A 20,034-nucleotide genomic window follows, 5' to 3' on the forward strand; every position below is an offset into this window, starting at 1 on the left:
GGTCACCTCCTAGCTGCAGATACACTTCAGAGTGGAAACACAGCCTTGGCTCTGCCACGGTTCCTGACCTCAGCATCAAGGCAAGAAGAGATGCCAACGAGCCCCTGAGGGTGCTCACTCGCAGCTGAAGTCCCCCCAGCACCGGGCACCCAATTCCCCACGAGCAGACGCAGGCAGGACGGAGCTGGCAGGGGATGAGCCCACAGCACCCATGGGGCAGTCCCTGGGAAGGATGCAACCCTCACCGAGCTGGCAGCCTGCGCCCAAACCCGCAGAGGGCACGGGGCGGGCAGCCCTCCCTGCCTACACCTGGCAGGCTATAAAACAGCCCCGTAAGCTCAATCAGGAGTTTTACAACTTCACAAAGCACCATAATTAGCCTAATTATACAACGTTCTCTGAGAGAATTAAGCAGAAATACAGTAATTGACTTGGTGCTGCTTAGAAGCACGAGGAAATCAAAGGCGCAACGCACATTAAAGAGTCAGAAACATCTCTTTAAAAGCGAGAGGATTTCCTGTCACGGTGCAAACATCTAAAGCTTCAGCAAAGCTGTTGCACCTGGTGCAACCCGGTTCCCTGGCACCCCACTTTTCTCCACCACCAAAGCAGGGGTGAGGCAGAGCCCCAGGACAGCTGCCTTGGGCACCTCCCTTCTCATTTTACAGCAGGACAGACGGACACCGCGTGCCAGCGCTCCATTTCCTGCCCTTCATTTTATACAGCGACGCTGCTTCTTCATCGAAATAGTGGTTTTGTTTCGGCGTTCACAGAGCTGGCCCGTCCCCCTCCGACATGACCTCGCCTGTCACCGGCTCTGTCCCAACTCGCTGCTCAGGCTGCCGAAGCTTGGCTGGAGAGCGGACTCGAGCTTTGTGATTACAAATCACTTCCCCTCTGTTTGTTGCCCTGAAATGAGATCTCAGCATCACTCTGCGTTTGGTGGAACAGCTTCAAGGGCAGACGTAAGGATCTGCTCGTGTGACAGGCAGAGCGGGCAGAAGCCCCCAGCGAGCTCATCTGACACTGCTCGACGGGGACTTCTGCTGTATTTCAGTCCAAGGGCAGGACTAGAGAGTCTGACACACCAGCACGCACTTGGTTTCGCTGGAAACCTTTCCTTTCCCTGCCACAAAGCCCTACTCGATCTTTTTTGCCTCCGAAGCCAACGTCTAGATTTCAGAAACCTGAACTGCGAGTGGAAATTCCCTGCAGCGCGTTGATTATTGCATCTCCTGCTGGCACTTGGGGCAAGGGGAAAAAAAAGTCACATGGCTTTCTGGACACACGTTTCGCTGAGGAGTCTTGCATCAGAGGGCAGAAGCCAGCAGCCAGGAAAATAACTCCAATTACGGTAAATAAATCCCCAAATATGTGACAATCTGCCTTTTAAACAGGAAACAGAGGGGAATAAGCAAAGGAAGACTTTGGTCTAAACATTGCTGCCACCAGCCTCAAGAGCCCAAGAGCGAGACTCTGAAGACGCATCTGGGCCAAGAGCATTTTACCTGAACTTTGCTGATACGTCTCAAGTCCGAGACAGCTTCCTTCCCTGAAAGGAAAGGCGCCGACAGTTCCCAGCAACTGTGCCAACCTCCAACACTCCCAAGGGCTCAGAGGAGAAGCTCTGGAGGGTTTCTGCCACCTCCGGACATGGACGTGTCCCTCAGGAGGCTCAGCATGAGCCAGCAGCTCAGAGCAGGAAGCCTCGCGGCTCCCAAGATGAGCAACGCAGGTATCGCCCCCCGCATCACTTCAACCCTGTTCTGCTCACACGGCCAAAGTCTGGGCAGCACGAGGATGCAGCGAGTTGCAGACATCACTCAATAAGAGGTTGAGTATAAAAGCCCCTTCGCAGTGACATCTCAGCAAGCAGAGAGCCCCACGTAAACCAGGCAGCACAGGGAGGGACGGACACCAGCCCCTGCCAGCTCTCCTCTGGGTTTCCTCTCCCAATTACAACTCAAACCCTAAGCCAATAACAGCAGCAACACAAAGGGAGGGGGGAAAGCAAATTTAATAGCCAATTCTTCCAACCTTAAGGCTTTGGGAAGTGTTATGTCTTAGCAGCACCTCGCTAAAGACAGCACTGCCTGGTCTCCCAGGGAAAGGCAGCAGCGACTGCCAGGTGCACACTGGTGACCTCGGTGCAGACACTTCAGTCCACACTTACTGTATGACAGCCAGAGCCCTGAGAAAACCACTTATGAAACTGCTCAGCTCCATCCTCCTTACAGAGTGGGCCGCGTTTGCATGACAAACCCGAGTCCCCTGAGCAGGTGGAGGGACCTCAGGCTCTGCTCTGACTGCAGATGCTCAGCCTCCCCCTGACACAGCCCTGCAACGCGGCATCTTCATCGATTTCCCAGTTATTGCACCCAAAGCTGTCAGGGCGCGCAGAGCCGCCTGCTCGAAGGTGCCAGCTGGGCCCTCGTGAAGTGCATATTTACCACGGGAATCAGCAGAAAAAGATTCAGTTCTGCCCCCCCAGACAGGGGAAGATCAAGTTGCTGCTTCTGCTATCTACAGCCTGAGGTTTATTAAGCTTTGTCTTGTGCCTAATTTTAAAACCCTACCAAACCACGGCAGCCGTCCACAGTACTGCTTTATTTTTAAACTCGCTCAAATACACTGGACTCCCCTGAATTCAACTCCCAGCACCTTTTATCTATCCTAATATGTAAGATGTGGTTAGAGCCTCATAAGCAGCCATTGACATGCGGTTGCAGCAGAAGAGCAGCACACGCTTCTGCTGAGACGTTTTCTGGTGCCGCAGTGAGCTCTTTGAGCAAAGCTCGGACCAAGCATCAGAAACCAAACAAGAACCATGGAGATGGTCAGAGTTGAGGTTCTGCTGAGGACAGACACCACCACCCTCTGCAGCATCTCCGGGGATATTTTAAGGGTTCACATTTTAGCTCACAAGCCCAAGCAGCTGCGGTCAGCAAAGCGAAACACGCTCCATCCAGCGCAGGGCCGTGCACGGCAGGAGGATGGCAGCAGAGCAGGCTGCTGGTTATAAAAGCACAGACAGATTTCAGGGGGTCCTTTGCGTTTCATGTGTCCTCTCCAGCCAGGCTGGGCTGCTGAACACACGTGCAAACCGCAAGTCCTGTACCTGCTTAGAAGGTGCAGTTGATTTGCGCTAAGCTGTGGGTGCTTTCTTGTGTCTATCATGACGATTTGGGCAAGATCAACATCTCAGAAGCTGGTGTAGGTCTTCAAGGAGCAAGCAGGACCGTGCACATCAGCAAACCCTTGCAAAGGCTGTAGTCAGCGGACACTCACTGTGTAAGAGTGGTTCTCTGTGCAGCACCAACCTACTCTACATTGCTGTGAGGACACTGGTGTGGCAGCACAAAGGGGACAGACACTGCAGGGAGTGGGATGTGAATCCTTTATCTACACGAGCCTTCACAGTTTCCCAGCCAAGCCTATCTCGCACAGAAAACCGAACCACGTTCCACTCGAGATGACAGAGCCAGGAGGGTTGCGAACCAAAGCCCAGCCTGACCCTGCCACCCTGTCTGTCGCCCAACCCTCCCCACGTCCCACAAAAGCTTTGAGACTGCAGGTCTTTCTCCTCACCCACGGGTGAGCAGACACCCTACAGGCAGGTCACCCTGCCGTGCCATAACTTCCCTCCGCTTGAAACACAAACCACTTTCCCAACCTTCAGCTCGAGCCGTGCGCTTTGCCAGAACCTCCCCGTTGCCTCCGTGCCCCGACTCTGCTCAGCCCCAGGGGGATGCAACTTCATTCCCTCCATGTGCTGAGGATGCACATATGGCAGCTCCCTCCCCTCTCCGCTTCCACCTAAGCCCGACCTCCTAACAACCTCCACCCGGCACAACGCGACCGGCCCGGGGAGTGCCAGAAGGCATCCAGGTGCTGCAGCCTGATGCTTCACACCCGCAGCCAGCCAAATTTGCTGGGATTTCCGGGAAACGTCTCTAGGGTGCCCCGTGCTGCTGCACCCCCACTTTGGTGTGCGCTTGTTTGGAATGCGGGGCCGTCAGGAGGGGTGTGGGGGGGGGAGAGGGGAAGTTATTCTGGTGGTGGCCTATGAATAACATCCAGTGATTTATAGGAAGTATAATCCAATAATACAGTAAAATAAAACAGTGTGTCTGAGATGGGTTTGATTCCAGGAATTATAAAACAAATTATTAAAGAGAGAGAGAAAGAAAAAAAAGCCTCAGAGAGGCCAGATTGGAGTAAATTGGGCACAGATGGGCTGGGAGGGGGTTTCTCTCCCCTCACCGAGATGCCCCTGCTGCAAGCACGGCTTCAATTAGTCTTTTCAGAAACCAACGTTTTATTTCCCCAAATTACAGAATTAAAAAAAAAAAAAAAAAATTAAAATTCTTGGAGTGTTTGTGGTTGGGGATAAAGGGATCCATGCTTCTCTGTTAGTTGGTTATGCAGATGGCTACCAAACTGTTAAACGGGCCACCCCACAAAGGTCCCGCCCCAGCCAGAGCCCAGGATGGCCCAAAACATTGGTTGCCACCTCTGTCCCGTGATGGAAAGCTCCAGCAACCGCACATCCTTGCCACAGAGAGTGCCCATCTCTCTCTGCCTCCCTCCCCTGGGTGGGCCCTTCTCACCTCCTGGGTTTGAGGTCTACGAGAAGCTTTTTCACACCATGAGCGCTCCTGCCAGGAGGTCAGGGGAGGCCTCATGACTCCAGGGACAACGTGGAGAGCGGCTCCCTTGGAGGAAGATGCCGTTTGATGCCAAACAGCGGGGGAAGTACTTCATGTGGGAATTCTTTGGCTTCCTCTGTCAGCGAAAACAAGAGTCCCGATCCATCTCCCAGGGTCTTCCCATTGCTGTGCGGCTGCTCAGACCAGCTCCGGCGCGCCTGGCGCTGTCCCTGGGGACAAGCTCAGCTGCCTGTGTTGGGAATGGACCACGGCGCTCTGACTGCACCAGGCACAGACCACAGGGCTCTGCCCGCACTCACCCGAGCCCTTGGGCACATGCTGCAGGGTCCGGGTAGCCGGGGGCTGCAGCATTGACCTGCGTGGGAGGAGGCTGCAAAACGCCACGTGCTGCTCGCAGTTGGTTGGGTCTGAAAGCAGTTTAAACACCCCACTGCACCCCAAAATAGTCAGCCCATTGGAAGAGCACACTGTGACCTCGCATAGACTGATTTACAAAAGAGCGGCAGCCGCGAGGAGCTGGAGACACGCGGGAGGACGCATTGGAAGTGCAATATGGGAGACGCACGCTGGGGCAAGGACACCCCAAGAGACTACAGCTGACCCATGGCAGAGCAAACAAAAATGAGTAAAAAGCAAAAAGCAGCAAATAGAAACTGCTGTGCACAAGTTCCAAACCTCCCATGCTGCCTGTTGCCTCACTGAAGGCATTGGGACAGACTGAGTGAAATCTGCTACGAAAGCTGAGATGGGGCAGGACAGGTGTCTGGTGTAAGCCTGAGGAAGAGAGAGATGCTTATTAAAGCATTTCACTGTTCCAGTTTCCTTTTTCTCAATACCTCAATCTGTGATTAAAAGTCTGTGTTCCTGGACATAAAACTTCGTAGAAGTTCCCCACACAGAGCCTGTTTGCCGGCAACACCACCCCACAACTGCACACACCACTGAACACCAGCACAAGGGATTCATTAGACACCAGGCATGGGGCAAGCAAGCAAGTTTACAAGTTTCTCAGGCGTATCTGGGGCTCCAGAGACCTGGAAATACACGGCAGGAGAGGGAGGGAGCAGCTATCCCTGCTGAGAACTGCCCCGGACAGCACGGCAGAGCCTCTGCTCATAGACAGACCTCCCCTGTCGGCCCTAAGCCCCCAGATCTCCTCCTGCTACCGCAGCTGAAGGTCAGACAGGCCCATGCGATGAGAAGGACACAGACACACTGCACTCCCAGATTTGCAAAAGGATTTCAGTAGGAGGAGATCTCTGGAGGTCGTTCGGTCCAACCGTAAAGTTAGATCCAGGCTTACAGAGCTGAAGCAGCCAAGCTCTGAATACGGCAAGCTCTCAGCTCCCCGGTAAAGCTTCCTGGCAACTGGGATACCGGCAGGGTGGGACCGCTGCTCCCTGCGCCCTCCCACGCACCCGCAGGGGCGGATGGGTCCCCTCGCACCCGCTCCCGCCGCTGCCCGTGCTACCGCAGCCCCGGGAGTGACTCATGTGCTGGGAAATGCAAACCCGCACCTTCCCGACAGCTGCTCCTGCCCTACGCTCCAGCCAGTCCCTCTGCCCACAGCATCCCACATGCTGGGGAAGGAGCCAACATCCTCGCTGCGTGCTGGGCACTTGGTAATAACTCAGCAAATATCCTTGCTTGTCTTTTAAACTCCAGGTCCTCTGCATCTTTTTTTCCCTTCTGCACCCAGCTCTTCACAGTGTCAGCACTGAGCCCGCCCTGGGCTGTGCCAGCACGCCGCACACAAGCGCTTGGAGACCACCAGAGCGTTCGCTTTGCCAGCAATATTTTAGAGTCACCAGAGCAAGGAGCCCTCAGGGAAATCCCCACAGGGCGCAGAGGCATCAGATGGCAGCCGCAGTGCCATCTGACCTGGGGGCATTTCACAACCACCATCACCTGCTCTGCGCACAACCTGCTGTCCCCAGCAGCGACCTGTTTGCTTTCTGCCGAGATCCAGCTGGCAGCTGCCCACGTGTGAGGCAGAAAACTCTGACAATACTTATTTTCCACATCAGATAAAAAGTGCTCCCCTTTTTGTCACTCACACACATCACAACTCGGCTGCAGATGGGAGAGCAGAACCCAGTGGTCCAAAGCTGGGATCGCTTCCAGCTCTGCCACAGGGGCTCGCTGTACGGCACAGACTAACCTCTTCCTCTCTTCACCACCAGCTCCCGTCTGCGGCACAGACACCGCTATTAATATACCTACCGGGGGGCGGCACAGAGGCATTTGCTTATAATCGTAAAGTACTTTGCAGCTTAAAGATAAACACGCCAGCACTGGTTGGCATCAAGCAGGCACGAGGGCCAGGCGGCCTTGGCAGCAGGACTGACGGCTCCCCAGGGCTTCCCCAGGGCTTCCCCAGGGAGGGGAAGGTGCCGGCAAGACTGGCTGGGCAGCGGACACGGCGCACGGGAGCCACTTCCCAGCCCTCCGGCCGACGCCGGTTCGCTCCATCAGCTGACCTTGGCCACTAACCACCAGCCTGACAAGTGGCCAACTGGCTCACGAGGGAAAAAATCTTCCAGCAGCAGCTCTCTGGGGTTCAACCTGACCAGCCGCGTGGTAGCTTTGACTGAAATCCATCAGTTGGAGGCCTTCATCTTTCGGATGTAAATCCCAAGCTATCAGCATGTGAAATGCTGTTCCCTCCCACCAGGGAGTGCATCCCCATCCCTGCTCCTATCGTGTGGCTGAGACAGAGCTGGGTGCCTGCTGTGTGTTGGGGGCACCACAGGGAGAAACACATCCCCTGGAAACACAATTAGGAGAGATTCTGGTTTGGTGGCATCTCTGCTGACCAACACATTAAACCCAACAACGGCTGAGACCTCACACAGCATCCTGGGTGGATGGAGGAGACTTACTGACTCAACTTCCAGGGAATGCGATGTCTGCTCACTCCTCAGACACCTCAGTTAGCTCCATCGAGGCCCAGCCACGATTCCTTTGCTGTCCCTACACACACCAACACCCCCAGGCATCCAACCACCACCTCCGCTTTGCCATCCATCACCAGCTGGTGAGTCCCCCACCCTTCCCCATGAGCACCTCAGCAGTACAAAGAGCGACTTGATCCCCAGCGCGGTTCCCCTGACGCAGCACGTGGTACCTTTGGGCTGGGAGTTGTACACCGCAAACATGTTGATGGCCACAAGTTGGAGCATGCGGGTGCTTCCGATGGGAGGGGGGCTGTGCTGCAGCAGGACCTGGAACTCCCTCAGGACCTCCTCGGCCACCGCAGGGAAAGTCTCCATCCTGCAGACAGAGAGAGGCTGTAGAGTGCAGGCTGAGCCCCAGGGCACAGCTCACCCAGTGTCATGTCTCCCAGGGAAGGGGGGACACCCTGGGGTGATGTCTCCCCTCCAGGAGCTGTGGGGAACGAAGGTGCAGGCTGCGATGCAGGCAGCTGAAGTCTTCCTGAGAGAGGGATTGCTCTGTGACCAACAGGCAGCATTCCTTTGGCAGGAAAACACGGCCTTTATGAGTCATTTCTGACCAACCATTTTTTTCTACTGACTTCTACCAATCTGGGAGGGGTGCCAAGAGGCCAACGGCTCACTTGGACCAGGAGCAGCCCGTGGGACTCGCGAGCAACCCGGGCTGCAGCAAATGGCACACGCTGGTGCCACATTGCGGATGTGGCAATTCCAGTGCACTGAACATTGGCCAGAGCTCTTCCTCCAGAAGAACGGTGCCTGTCCCTGAGTTATTACTGCAGGATCACATCCCATGGCACTGAGCCTCATCCCCTGCAGGCTACACACTCCCTGACAGTGTGATTGAGCCCCTAAACTTCATCACTTAAAGCCCCACAGGACAGGGAGTCGCAGACTAATGACTGGCTTCATCTAGCTGCTGGAAACGACAAAGCTGGAGCGGGTCCCTCAGCACACGGAGCTGCTGTCGCTCGTCAGGACGCAGCAGCTGGGGATGGGGTGTGCTTTCAGCACCGCTCACAAGCGCCCACGGAAATCTGACACGTTTATCCTACTCTTTATCTGACATCACTAAGGGAATTTAGCTGAGGTTACTTATCAGAGCTGTTGGATCCTCAGCAACCTCCCAGCTGAAGTGGGGTCAAAAACTGATTGTAAAGAAGAGCACAGTCAATTCACAGAAATGACTGAGATACAGCTGCCCATAACAGCCCTCCCAAAGAGAGTCCTCACCTCATATCGCACAAAGACAACTTTATAACCAAGAAGCTGCCAAAAACCTTGGAAACTATTGGGGGGTGAAAAGGTCCTCCTGTCCCATTGCCTCCTCCGCTGAGCTTGCTGTGTTCTTGCTCCTACACTAGAAAAAGCCACAGCTAAACCCCGTAAGAATGAATATCCACTTCACAGCAAGTTCCCACTCCAGCTACCAGCGACATTAAACTGGTGTGCCCACATGGGAGCGAGGGAGCCAAAATCCACAGCGGGTGATGCATCTGGAGCTGGGGCAAGCAACTTCAGGGGCCTCCATCGCCATTTCCTCTATCTTCCCCCGAGAGATTCAGATCTTGTGATATCAGCACGCTACAGGCTGGATTAGCAAAGCCACTTCTGGTAACCCACATGGGCAATTCTGCTGGGCTTCCCCAACAGACTTTCAGGAGAGTAATCGGCTCTATTTTTAAAGACAGAAATGGTTTTCTTCTCAGCCATATTTCACAGATTCCTTTCAACAACAGCTCTGCCTGGCACAGGGATACCCTCTCCCCAGGCACTGTTTGCTGGAGCAGTTTAAAGTGTCCGTTACCTTCCCACAAACACGAGCTGTAACAAAAAGGCCCCTCACAATTTATAGCTGTGCACAACGAAGCAGCTCCACCGGTACAAAAGCGCTGCTCCCCCTCGAAGAGGCAACTTCCTTGGATTTGGGGCACAGCCAGAGAACTAGAGCAAACTGCTTCTAAATACTTCCTAATTTTGAGAAATCTCAGACCACATCCAGCAACATCCTCCCAGGGCAGACAGGACACTGGGGATGGAGGAGCTCTTCGCAGGATGGGTTGTAACTGAGGAGATGAAGATTATTGCCATGGAAAAACAACAAGAAGGAGCGAGGGCTTCCTCAGCCGCACCAGCTGTGCTTTGATATCGCAGCACATCTGGAACAGCACGCAGTAACCCCACTGAGCTCAGAACCAGCAGGTCAGAAGCAGAGCGGAAGCTTTTAATAAATTGCTTACCTGTGGTTTTAGGAGCAAAAGAGTCCAATTAGGACAACATCACCTTTTCTGTACCTTTTACAGATAAATCACTGAAGATCTTGCCCAAAGAGGACTCAAACATTCCTCACCTTCTACCTATTTTAAGTGTGGGAGCTGTTTAACAGGGTTGGATGATTTTCTCTTCCCGTGTCATGGTATTACTTTCTAGTTCCTTTCTAAGTACTTCAGGGGATATTCTACCATTAAATATACTTGAGTTTTCTAAATGACTGTCCTGGGAAGCAACCGCCGCATCCTAAATTCACAAAAGTCTCAGGAGCCAAATGTGCAAGCAATCTCTGCAGCATCCCCATTAATCCCCTGCTGGCACGCATTCAACCGGCGCTCGGCCGCGAGCACGGTCCCACAGAGCCCAGGACCAGCAGCTCCCCGGACGCTCTGCCCTCCGGTACAGATGCCCTGCAGTTACCAAACCTTTTTCGTGGGCTTTTGAAGCTTTTCTCCTCTTTGCCTGTGGGCAGGAGGACATCCAGCTCTGCCTCCTCACTGCAGGCAGGTAACCAGTGCCTTGTGACTCTGGGAGAGATCAGCAGCACCGGCAGCAAGCGGATTGCTCTCTCCCTGGCCCTCAGACAATCAGATCGCCAGCAAATTGGCCAGCGCAGCTCCTGCTTCTCATTGCTTGATGAAGGGTCCGATGTCATGCACGTGTAACCGCAGAAAGCATGTTGGATGGAGCAAGCGCTGAGGTTTCAGGATGCACAGCAGGGTCAGTGCTGTGTCCTGCACTGCTGTGCTTCCCTGCTCCAGGGGTGAAAGGGGACAGGTAGAGGCAGGGAACTGTACCTCTGAGTCAAAAAAACAACAGGAGGGACAAGATACCACTTTGCACTGCACTAAGTGGCCAGGAAATGGTCTCTCAACCCTGTAACTTGTAGCCATTAGTTCCACAAGAGACTAAAAGAGCCAACAGAGCTCATGAGATTACATCTGCTGAGGAGGCATTGGCCATCTCAAGCAGAGACCACCACTGCCAGAGACCATCTGAAAGCACGCGAGGTCTCTACGACACCTGCCCCATCACAGGACAGCAAGGGCCCGTCTGGACCCACAGTGGGGACAGACCAATCGGCAGTGAGGCCTAGCTCTGCTCTCTGGGTCAGATGGATGTCCCCTAGGCCAGGATTTCAACCCAAGTCTAAATCAAGCTTGCTCTGCTTCAGGGGTAGCTCTTCAATTCCTTGAAACTAGTTTCTGACAGACGTTGCCAAGGGTACCTTGTATAAACCTGTTCTCACAGCCAGGGCACCTCTCAGCTATGAGGCTTTCATGGAAACGGCAGCGAGGAGGTGAAGGGCAAGGCTTGTCTCGACACGATCTGGATGGCAGCTTTCTGCCACCGCATGGTTCTGTCCTGACGGCTTCGTGCTCCTCGCAGATGGCAGCGACCAAGAGCCCCCCAGAGCCACCTCTCTGCTGGCTAAGAGTGGGGAAAATGGGAGAAGGGGATAAAACCAGAAATTAAGAGGGACAGAGCATGGTTAGGTGATGGGAGAGAGAGAAAACAGCTCCTAGTCGCTCTCGTGTATGTAACACCCGGTTGGGCTCAGCCTCTGCCAGAGCGTCCCGGTGCACGGGCAGGACTGGGCCTTGAGGTGGGGGAAGAAAAAAGCCCAAACAATAACCAGTGCGGATGGGAGGGCGGGTAAGGAGAATAAGAACCAGGAGGCTAGGCCTGCAAGAATTCACACCCTGTGCCCTCAGCTCCAAACACAGCTTAGTTGCTAACAATATTAAATTCCAAAAAGACTTGTAATGTAGGAAAATAAAATAAACATCCTGCACACTTACCCAATCCTGGTAAACAGCTTCCCATGGGCATGGAGAAAACTGAGGATGAACCTTTTGTTCAGCTGCATGGGAAAAAAAACAAAAAAAGAAAGAGAGAGAGGAGAAAACAATTAAACTCTCTCCGATTTCCTGTGAATTAAGAATGTCCCCAGTGACAGAAGAACCTGGCCGGGATGCTGGGGGTGGCACTGGAGATGGGAACCAAATGGACATGCCCAAACTCTTACAAACTCCCCGCACGGAGCCATCGGCAAGTGCCAAACAGCTGGAGCAGCGATGGAGGCACAGCGCCCTCTGCCGGCCCCGGGACACCGGCCCAACAGGTCCGGATCCTCCGCCCCGGGAGGCCGCAGCACAGCCCGGCCTAAGGGCTCGTGTGAAACGAGTCCCCAAAGGGCGAAACCCACAATTAACCAAAGGAAGCCGGTGTCCGCGGTGTGGGGGGAGTGGGGTGTCCGCACCAGAGGTTTGGTGGAGAAACAGCGACGCGGCGAGCTCACAGCACAGCCAGGAGCAGCTTTCGGGAGCAAAGGGGTACTGGGGTGATGCTGCATCCCTTCCTTTAAACCCAGGAGGCCCTGAAAGTCTGCAGCAGCGATGCTGCCATTGAGTTACCTAAGCATCACTGAGCTCAGGAGATGCAGGGGGAGGTGGCATGATGACAGCGCGATGGCACAATGATGGCATGATTGCACCATGATGGCATGATGGCAGCTTCCCACCCTGCTCAGAATCACAGAATCATAGAATAATTTGGTTGGAAAGGACCTTCCAAGCTCATCCAGTGCAACCCCTGCCACGAGCAGGGACATCTTCACCCAGCTCAGGCTGCTCAGAGCCCGTTCCAGCCTGGCCTGGGATGTCCCCAGGGATGGCATTAGGTGCAGCAACACCAAAACCTGACTTGAATAATCACTTGCTGCTGCTCTACATCAGCTCTGCCAGCTCAGGCTTTCCCAGTGCTTATCTAAAAGGCTTTGAAGAAGACTGTGGGTGGTTAAGTTGTCACTTTGCCTGGCCCTGGAGGTGGCTGTGTCACAGCAGGAGTGGACTGGTCTCGCTCTTACCTTCTCCACAGCGAGCAGCTTTCCCTCCCGCGCCTGCAGAGCCTCAGCGTGGTGAGAAAAGCCAGGCCCTGAGCACCGTGCAGGGAGACACTGACCAGAAGCGACCCAGCCCAAGCACCGCTGCTCTGCTCCCATTCACACATGGTTTTTATAGCTTGGATCCCTCTATAAAGGTCAGTGATGCCACCTCCATTTACGGGGGGAACAGGTACGGAGGCAAGGCTGTGACAATGGCCGGACAGACACATGCAGAACAGGCACCAGTCAGTGCCTCCGGGCAGCACAGAGCTCCCCGCCAGGCCTGGCCGCAGGGTACGGTTATCACGGGCAGTCCCAGCTCTGTGTCACCTTCCACCCTCATCTGCTGAACCCCTTGGCTCACGCCATGACTTACGCCAGCTGCTCGGCGAGGTGTAATTAACCCGGGCTGCATTCCCAGAGGACCCATGCAGGAGAATGATGCCCTGCTGCAGAGTCGCTCCTGGGCCATGTGCGAGTTTAAACATAAAACCTGTCTCATAAAACAAGCCAGACCAATTAAACTGGCCCCCGCAGCAAGGGGTTCTTGCTTACTCACTATTTTACTGCTGCCCTAAAGAGCCCTTTCCACTGGAACTCAACTTTATTTGCCACCATTTTATTAACTCTGCAGATGAAACCCAGAAGAGACTGGGGAATACTGGGACAGCACGGCAAAGCCCTTATTCACTCTGTCAGCAAAGCCTGATAGAGCCACTTCTCCACCGCCCTCCAAGGCAGCTCAGAGCTCGAAACGGTTAACATACACTTTTTTTTTTCAGGAAGTAGAAAGCTGGTTTGTGACCAGCCCCGCGGCTCCAGCCGCAATCACATACCCTGACAGAGACATAGCCTAACAAGTCCGAGCCTTGCTGGAGTGGTGGGCAAGAGCTGGAGAAGGGGTCCATGCTCTGGGCTCTCTGATGGGGGATACAGAAAAAGACCTCATGGCCTGACCCATCTCTACTGGAAAGCCTGTCGCCATGCTGATGAGCAGAGCTGCACATGGGGGAAAAGAAGAAATCGGGGCAGAAGTTTTTCTCCAAGGTCCACATTCACCCACAGCCCCAGGTGCCCTCACCCTGCAATCCCCACGCTGCTTTACTGGCAGCAGGGGAGAACCAAAACTCCCCACCTTGAATGGGAAGTGACTCCCGCGCTCGGCTCCGGGAAGGCTCATCAGGATCTCGGCTTCACCCCCGTCTTCTGAGAGCAAGTTTCACGCTCAGCCTTTTCACTCACAATCCCAAGGAGCAACGAGTCACACTCCATAAGAACCAGTGCCGAATTGGGACATAGATATGTGCATACATATACATACAACATACTTTTTTAAAGGAAGCAGGATACCTGCCTCTAGGAAAGAAGCACGTTTCATACCTCTTGCCAACTTAAGCACAAACCCAGCAAGCCCAGGCAGAGACCTGTGTGCCCCAGCACTGTGGCATCTCAAGCAGGCACCTCTCGTGCTCCTTTCATCACTTTTTCTCTCACAGCCTCAAGGTTTTGATGAGCTCATCACTTAACTTTGGACCTTTCATCTCCGAGTTCACGCTGAGGCCACGGGCTGCTTTGACTGGGCTTCTCTCTGAATGACTCCTTCTTTAGTGACTCACCTGTCCCTCAGTCTCCGGGAGCCCTCCCTGCTTCTCCTGTCAAACGCTGCTTCTCACGCCAAAAGGGAAACAGTGACTTCCACCGAGCTGCCCAGATTCGGAGCAGAAAGAGAAGTCCCCTAATCTGCTGTTCTGCATTCGCATGGCGGAGAGGAACGCTTCCCCACAGCCCTGCCGGTGCGCTCACCACCCTCATGGTCCCACCGCAAGTCCTGCGACAACTCCCTGCCTGCATCTCGCTCCCTGCGCAGTCCAAGTTTCCCAAAACTGGTCCTTGTGCCCATGTCAGGGCTCACAGCGCTGCCCTTTGCAGACAGGTTTGCTCCTTGGGATGGGGAAGCAAATCTGGCTGTTCCCAGTCGGTCACCTGGGAAGAGCCCACCAAGCAAGGCTTATACAACAACGAAACTATGTCAAAAAATGGATTTTTTTGGCCCTTCCAGTTGAAAAGTGGGCATCACAGATATGGAAGTTATGAGCATATAGTGAAGGCATTAGTTATAAAAACAAACCAGCTGTCAAGAAGAAGAAGGGGTCCCTGCACACAGTAGTGCCTGAAGCTGAAAACAGCTGTTTGGGCTGTCATGAGTCAGCATGTGCAGACAGACTAAATCCACCTGGGAAGAGGCAACCTCACCAGAGGAAGCAGCCCACTGCTGCTCGGGGAGCATTCACACACCGCGCTGCCAACCAAACTGGATTTGTTACCATGGAAGAAATCAACAGTGACTAACAAACCTCTCACGGAGCAGCTGAGCGCAGAGATAGCAACGGCCCTGGAACAGCCAGCTCAAATCACCACGAGGCCACGCGGAGTACGGCCTGACAGCACGCAGAACAGAGGCGGTCAGACAGCTTCAGGAAAGGTTTCTCATGTCTTGAGCCAGAAAAGACAAAAGCAAGACCCAGCCTCAAGAGACCGACCAAAAAGGGTTGAAAATGCGTCTCCCACCCCAGCACAGGAACACTGGAAACATCCCCGGGGTGCACAGGACAAGCAGTACCACAACCCATGATGTGACACGGAGCTGCCATGTTCAAACCCAGCACAGATCCATTTGGCTCACGGCGAGGAGCTCACAAAGCTTTGGCACCTGAGCATCAGTCCCAGCTGTGAAGGAGGCACCAAATAAGGGAAGGATTCTGGAGCGGCCACTCCTGGGGAAAAAGTGTTTCAAGTTAAAAATTGTTACTTCAGGTTTGGAAGTAAATTTCAGGATCTGGTCTTTATCAAGGGAGGCAAACTTTCTTCAACATCAGCAAAGCATCTGTGGAGCAGAAAGTGGTGTCAGAGTCAAAATAGGCTGCAAAAGACAAGTCCATTAATCAAGAGACCAGATGCAAAGCTGCCTGTAACAAATGCACTGTTTCCACTGGTGTGGAATGGACTGGAGCACAGCGGAACATTCTCCTGGGTCCAGGGGTCTCCTCAGTGACAAGAGGTTGGGACACAGACCACAGAGCCACACAGCTCTGCTCCAAAACATGTAACACACTCATCCCAAGTATTAAATAACATCCCAGCACCCAAACCATGCCACATTCTCACTCACAGCTCAAAAGCTTGATGAACCATGTTAATAATTCCTGTTTTTCACCTGCCCTGCAGCCAGCCTTACAAAGCTGAGCCCGAGCCTTTATCCCACGCTGTCCCAAAGCTGCAGGGCTCAGCTCTGGAGGGTGTTTGCCGCAGCAGTGTCTCACTGACATAACACAGAGCACTGATACAGCTTCCTGAAAAGCCCAGGATGCTGCAGTGGGCTCGACTGGCAAGATACCAGCAGGAGGTTTGTTTTTCGATGCAGTTGCAATTGCACCTGTAACAGTAAAGTGCTGGTGGGAAGTGTTTGGTGCAAACAGCTACCTACACAAAGGAGAAGAGACAAAAGGGCTATTAAGATTGTCTGGCATTTTTGCAGTATTTACAAAGTACCTGCAGAGCTGTGGGCAAATTCCAGTTGGGCTAATTACTGTAATCATTCCTCTTCATATACCACCTGCAACCACAAATGGATACTGAGCTCTCCTTGGCTCCTTCTTGCCACATGCAGGTTTCTGTTCAGCAGTCGCAACGTCCTGCCCTGAACCGGATTAATTTCTATAACGTTAGAAGCAATTCCAGTAAGAGTCCTGAATACTCTATATCGGGCGCTGCACAAATGTCAAATCCAATCTGCTATGACACGGGATAAAGAGGGAACCCTGATGTACCGTGGCCTTGAGGCATGCAAAATGAATTTACAGGTAAAGAGACCTTGAGACACCCGTGCAGCTTCCTCATCTTTTGCAGGGCAGCAGCTCCACGACACATCTCACGGTTGTAAGAGTTACAAGTCAGCAACCCAGCAAGAGAAAAAGAGGCATTTAGGAAGCAACTCAGCAAAACCAACGAGCTTTTGATTTTTTCCTTCATCACTGCGGGGAGCAGGTGAGATGAGACACATAAGCGAGAAAATAGTGCACTTTAATAACGTAAAAATCAAGCAGTAGTAACTTGACTGGTTCCAGAACAAATATCTGACCTATAAACAAATTCAGCATTATTTAATAACAAATTTACTAGCAGAAGCTTTAATTTAAGGAAAACAGGTCGAATAGAATATTTATGTGCGTGTTATTTCCTTTCCAACCAAAACCGTATCTAAGTTTGGTTTCTATGAATTAGTAATATGCAACATTCTTGAAAAATACATTACCATTAAAGAGATTAAAAACTGATTCAGTAAGCCCTGAAAAAGCAGGGGTCTTCAGGGGCCCTCACTGAACTGGATGGAAAGAGGTTGGTAGAGACTCCCTGCCAATGCTTTTCATCAACGAACCGAAAGGAAATTCTGCTGTCAAACTGCCTGTAACACAAAGGCAAAAGGAGCAGTAACGATGGCTACAGCCACAAGGTTATTATAATCGCTTCAAAATCTGCGATTTTCCAGCATCAAATGTCATGTTGTGCCTCTGGGATTATGTCAAATTAAATCTGCAGGAGACTGTGCCCAAAGTAGCTTCTCCGGAGAGGCTCTAGGGACTACAGTGGTTAAATTCCAATGAAAAGTCCAGTAAAAAGGGTTAACGCGTCCCTTAGACGCATGAGTAGAGCACTGGACAGCACATTTACATCTATATACGGCAGCGGCGAGGCTGACACTGAAATACTGCACCCAGTTCTAGTGCCCTTATTTCAAAAAGGATGCTGAAAAATTGGCACGGGTCAAAAAAACAGCCATAAAAGTGATTAGAAGGCTAGAAATGATGTCTTACAGTGAAAAACTTAAAACAGCTCAATCTGTTCAGTGTGTCAAAAAAGACTGGGAGGCGATTTGATTGCAGGGTGTGAAGTGCCTCCGTGGTACTTAAGGGTTCTTTACACAGAATAGCAAAGCACAAGAACAAACTGGAAACGTTCACTCTGGAAACAAGGTGTAAGCATTTCAGAACCAGCACAATTATCACTGGAATGAACTCCCCAGGAAAAGGGTGGATTCTCAAGGTTGGATGTCTTTCTGGAAGTTTAGCTTTAGCCAAACACAAGTTATTTGGCCTCATACAGGAGTAGCAGGGTGAAATTTAAGGACCTGCGATATACAGGAGATCAGACTAGATGATCTAATGGTCCCTGCTGGCTATAAACTCTATGAATCTATGCAAACATGCCAGAGAGTCCTCAGCTGAGATATCAAGTTAACTTTCAACACAAAACTTTGTACAAATTGGCTCTGGTGCTGCAGGTCATTTAGGATACAAGCTCAGCTCTTCCAGGCTGCAGCTGGTTAAGCGCAGAACAGGCGATGACCCAGGCAGAGCCGTTCTCTGGACAGCAGGTAAGCAGGAGGCCACATGCTGAAGCAGCCACAATCAGCAAAAAAACCCAGCTGAAACACGTACCGCTTGCCAGGAGACAGCATCCCCTTCCTGTGACAGAAAAATGACACTGAGCAATGTGTGATGAGCTCTGGTCACAAGAGATCTCCTGTTAATGTAGCTCAGGGTGTTGTCAGCCTTCTTCACTACTCCGGAGTACATTATTTGTGGGGTTGAAGCACAAAGGAGAGAGATAATATGAGAAATTAAGAAAGGTGAAGACTGAAGAGTTCTAACCCTGAAAGGCTTGGGATGGAGTTAGGCCAGCAGAGAAGACATTTGGACGACAGGCTGAGCAAAGGCAGAGCTTTCCAGAAGGATGACAGCATTATCGCACGCAACCTTCGCTCTCCCAGCTGGGCTAACAGCAGCTGCTCCCAGGCAGCCCGTGTCCAAAGCTCCTACAACCTGGAGGTCATTCTGCACCTTGTTGCATCCCTGGAGCAGTTCTGGAGCCTTCGGTCCTACCTGAGCAGCACAACCCAGGGTGTGAAGGCATATCCCTCTGCACTGTGAATCACGCAGCAAAGAAATCTGCTGGAGAGGAAGAGTAGAGCCAAGGACAGAGGAAATGACACAGATTCCAGCAGGTTCCACTCCCTGATCCTCCGGAAGGAAGTTTCTTTCCTAATACCCACCTCCACAGTGGATGCGAAGCCTGTCTGGAAATGGCTCATTCAATATCGAATAGAAATAAACATTCCCCGTGGCAGAATTAAGAGGTTTGGCTGCAGAATATGAGGTGCCCATCCCAAAAAAGCAAGCGTACAGCAGACAGCAGAAAAAGTTGGCCTCGGCCAACTTCGGACAAAGATCAAGGTTAGACTAACAAAAGACAAATCACCGCTCTGGGAAATTTCCCAACTCTGCTATTAGGCATTTTACTTCCTTTACCCGTACTGCCAATTCTGGCAATATTCTCATCCAAAGTGCAAACTCTCCCTCCCAACATCACCCCGCAGCATCAAACCCGCCACCACGAGCAAGGCTCGATGTGCAGCAGCAGGAGGGGGTTTGGTTACACACAAATCCCCAGCTGATCAGCACCAGCAGGAGAGGAAATGAGGAAAGAGTGACTGACAGGGAAAGGCGGTTTCTGGATGATTGTACTTGGGTTTAGAGTCTGAGAAGCTTGTTGGAACTTGAAGTGTTGCCCCCCTGACCACAGCCTCTCTGAGCAGTGGGATACAGCAGAGCCCCTCACACAGGCACAAGCCACTGATGTCCTTGTAGCGCTCCCAGCTCGGATCCACCTCCATACTTCTACACACGTTAATTAGCACCAGATGCCTGTTACCGGAAGGAGAACATGTCAGTGTCTCTTCCATTCAAGTAATATTAGTTCCTGCCTTGTTCTTTACACTTAAATAAAACCACCAACATTGTCTAAAATGAAAAGGAAAAAAGAAATATCATCACCAACTTCTGGAAACTCTTACCAATAGCTCAGCCTTCACTTTCTGGGTAGTGACAAAAGGTCAAGTTGCGCTGGAAAGCAACATGTGGGTTCTACAAGACACGCGTGCACAGGCTAAATTGGTAAAACTGAGCTCTGGGAGCTTCAGTGGAGCAGCACTGAGCAACTACAGCACATCACGAGCCCAGGCAAGGGGCAATGGCATTTCTTGTAGGATCACTAGTGCAGGAACTGCAGCTGAGATTATTTTTTAGCAGCATTTAAAGTAAAAAAAACCCAGCGTTTATTAAAAAAAATTGCAGGGAGGGTGCACAACTGGCAGACTAAAAAAATAAGCCAGTGCTAAGTTGCATGGCTGAATGTC

At 52.3% G+C, this 20,034-nt stretch overlaps 1 protein-coding gene across 2 annotated transcripts in view; it reads right to left on the reverse strand.

Annotated features, from left to right (window-relative positions):
• Window positions 1-20,034, reverse strand: part of SMG6 (SMG6 nonsense mediated mRNA decay factor) — a 107,890-nt gene that overhangs the window by 72,869 nt on the left and 14,987 nt on the right. For both annotated transcript variants that reach the window (XM_065853202.2, XM_065853201.2), the window contains exons 9-10: window positions 11,698-11,759; window positions 7,798-7,943 (exon numbers count right to left, since the gene is read on the reverse strand). In XM_065853202.2, the coding sequence (XP_065709274.1) occupies window positions 7,798-7,943; window positions 11,698-11,759 (208 nt within the window). The remainder of the gene's footprint in view (window positions 1-7,797; window positions 7,944-11,697; window positions 11,760-20,034) is intronic.

This window comes from Patagioenas fasciata, chromosome 19 (genome assembly GCF_037038585.1).
Source record: "Patagioenas fasciata isolate bPatFas1 chromosome 19, bPatFas1.hap1, whole genome shotgun sequence".
Taxonomy (NCBI): domain Eukaryota; kingdom Metazoa; phylum Chordata; class Aves; order Columbiformes; family Columbidae; genus Patagioenas; species Patagioenas fasciata.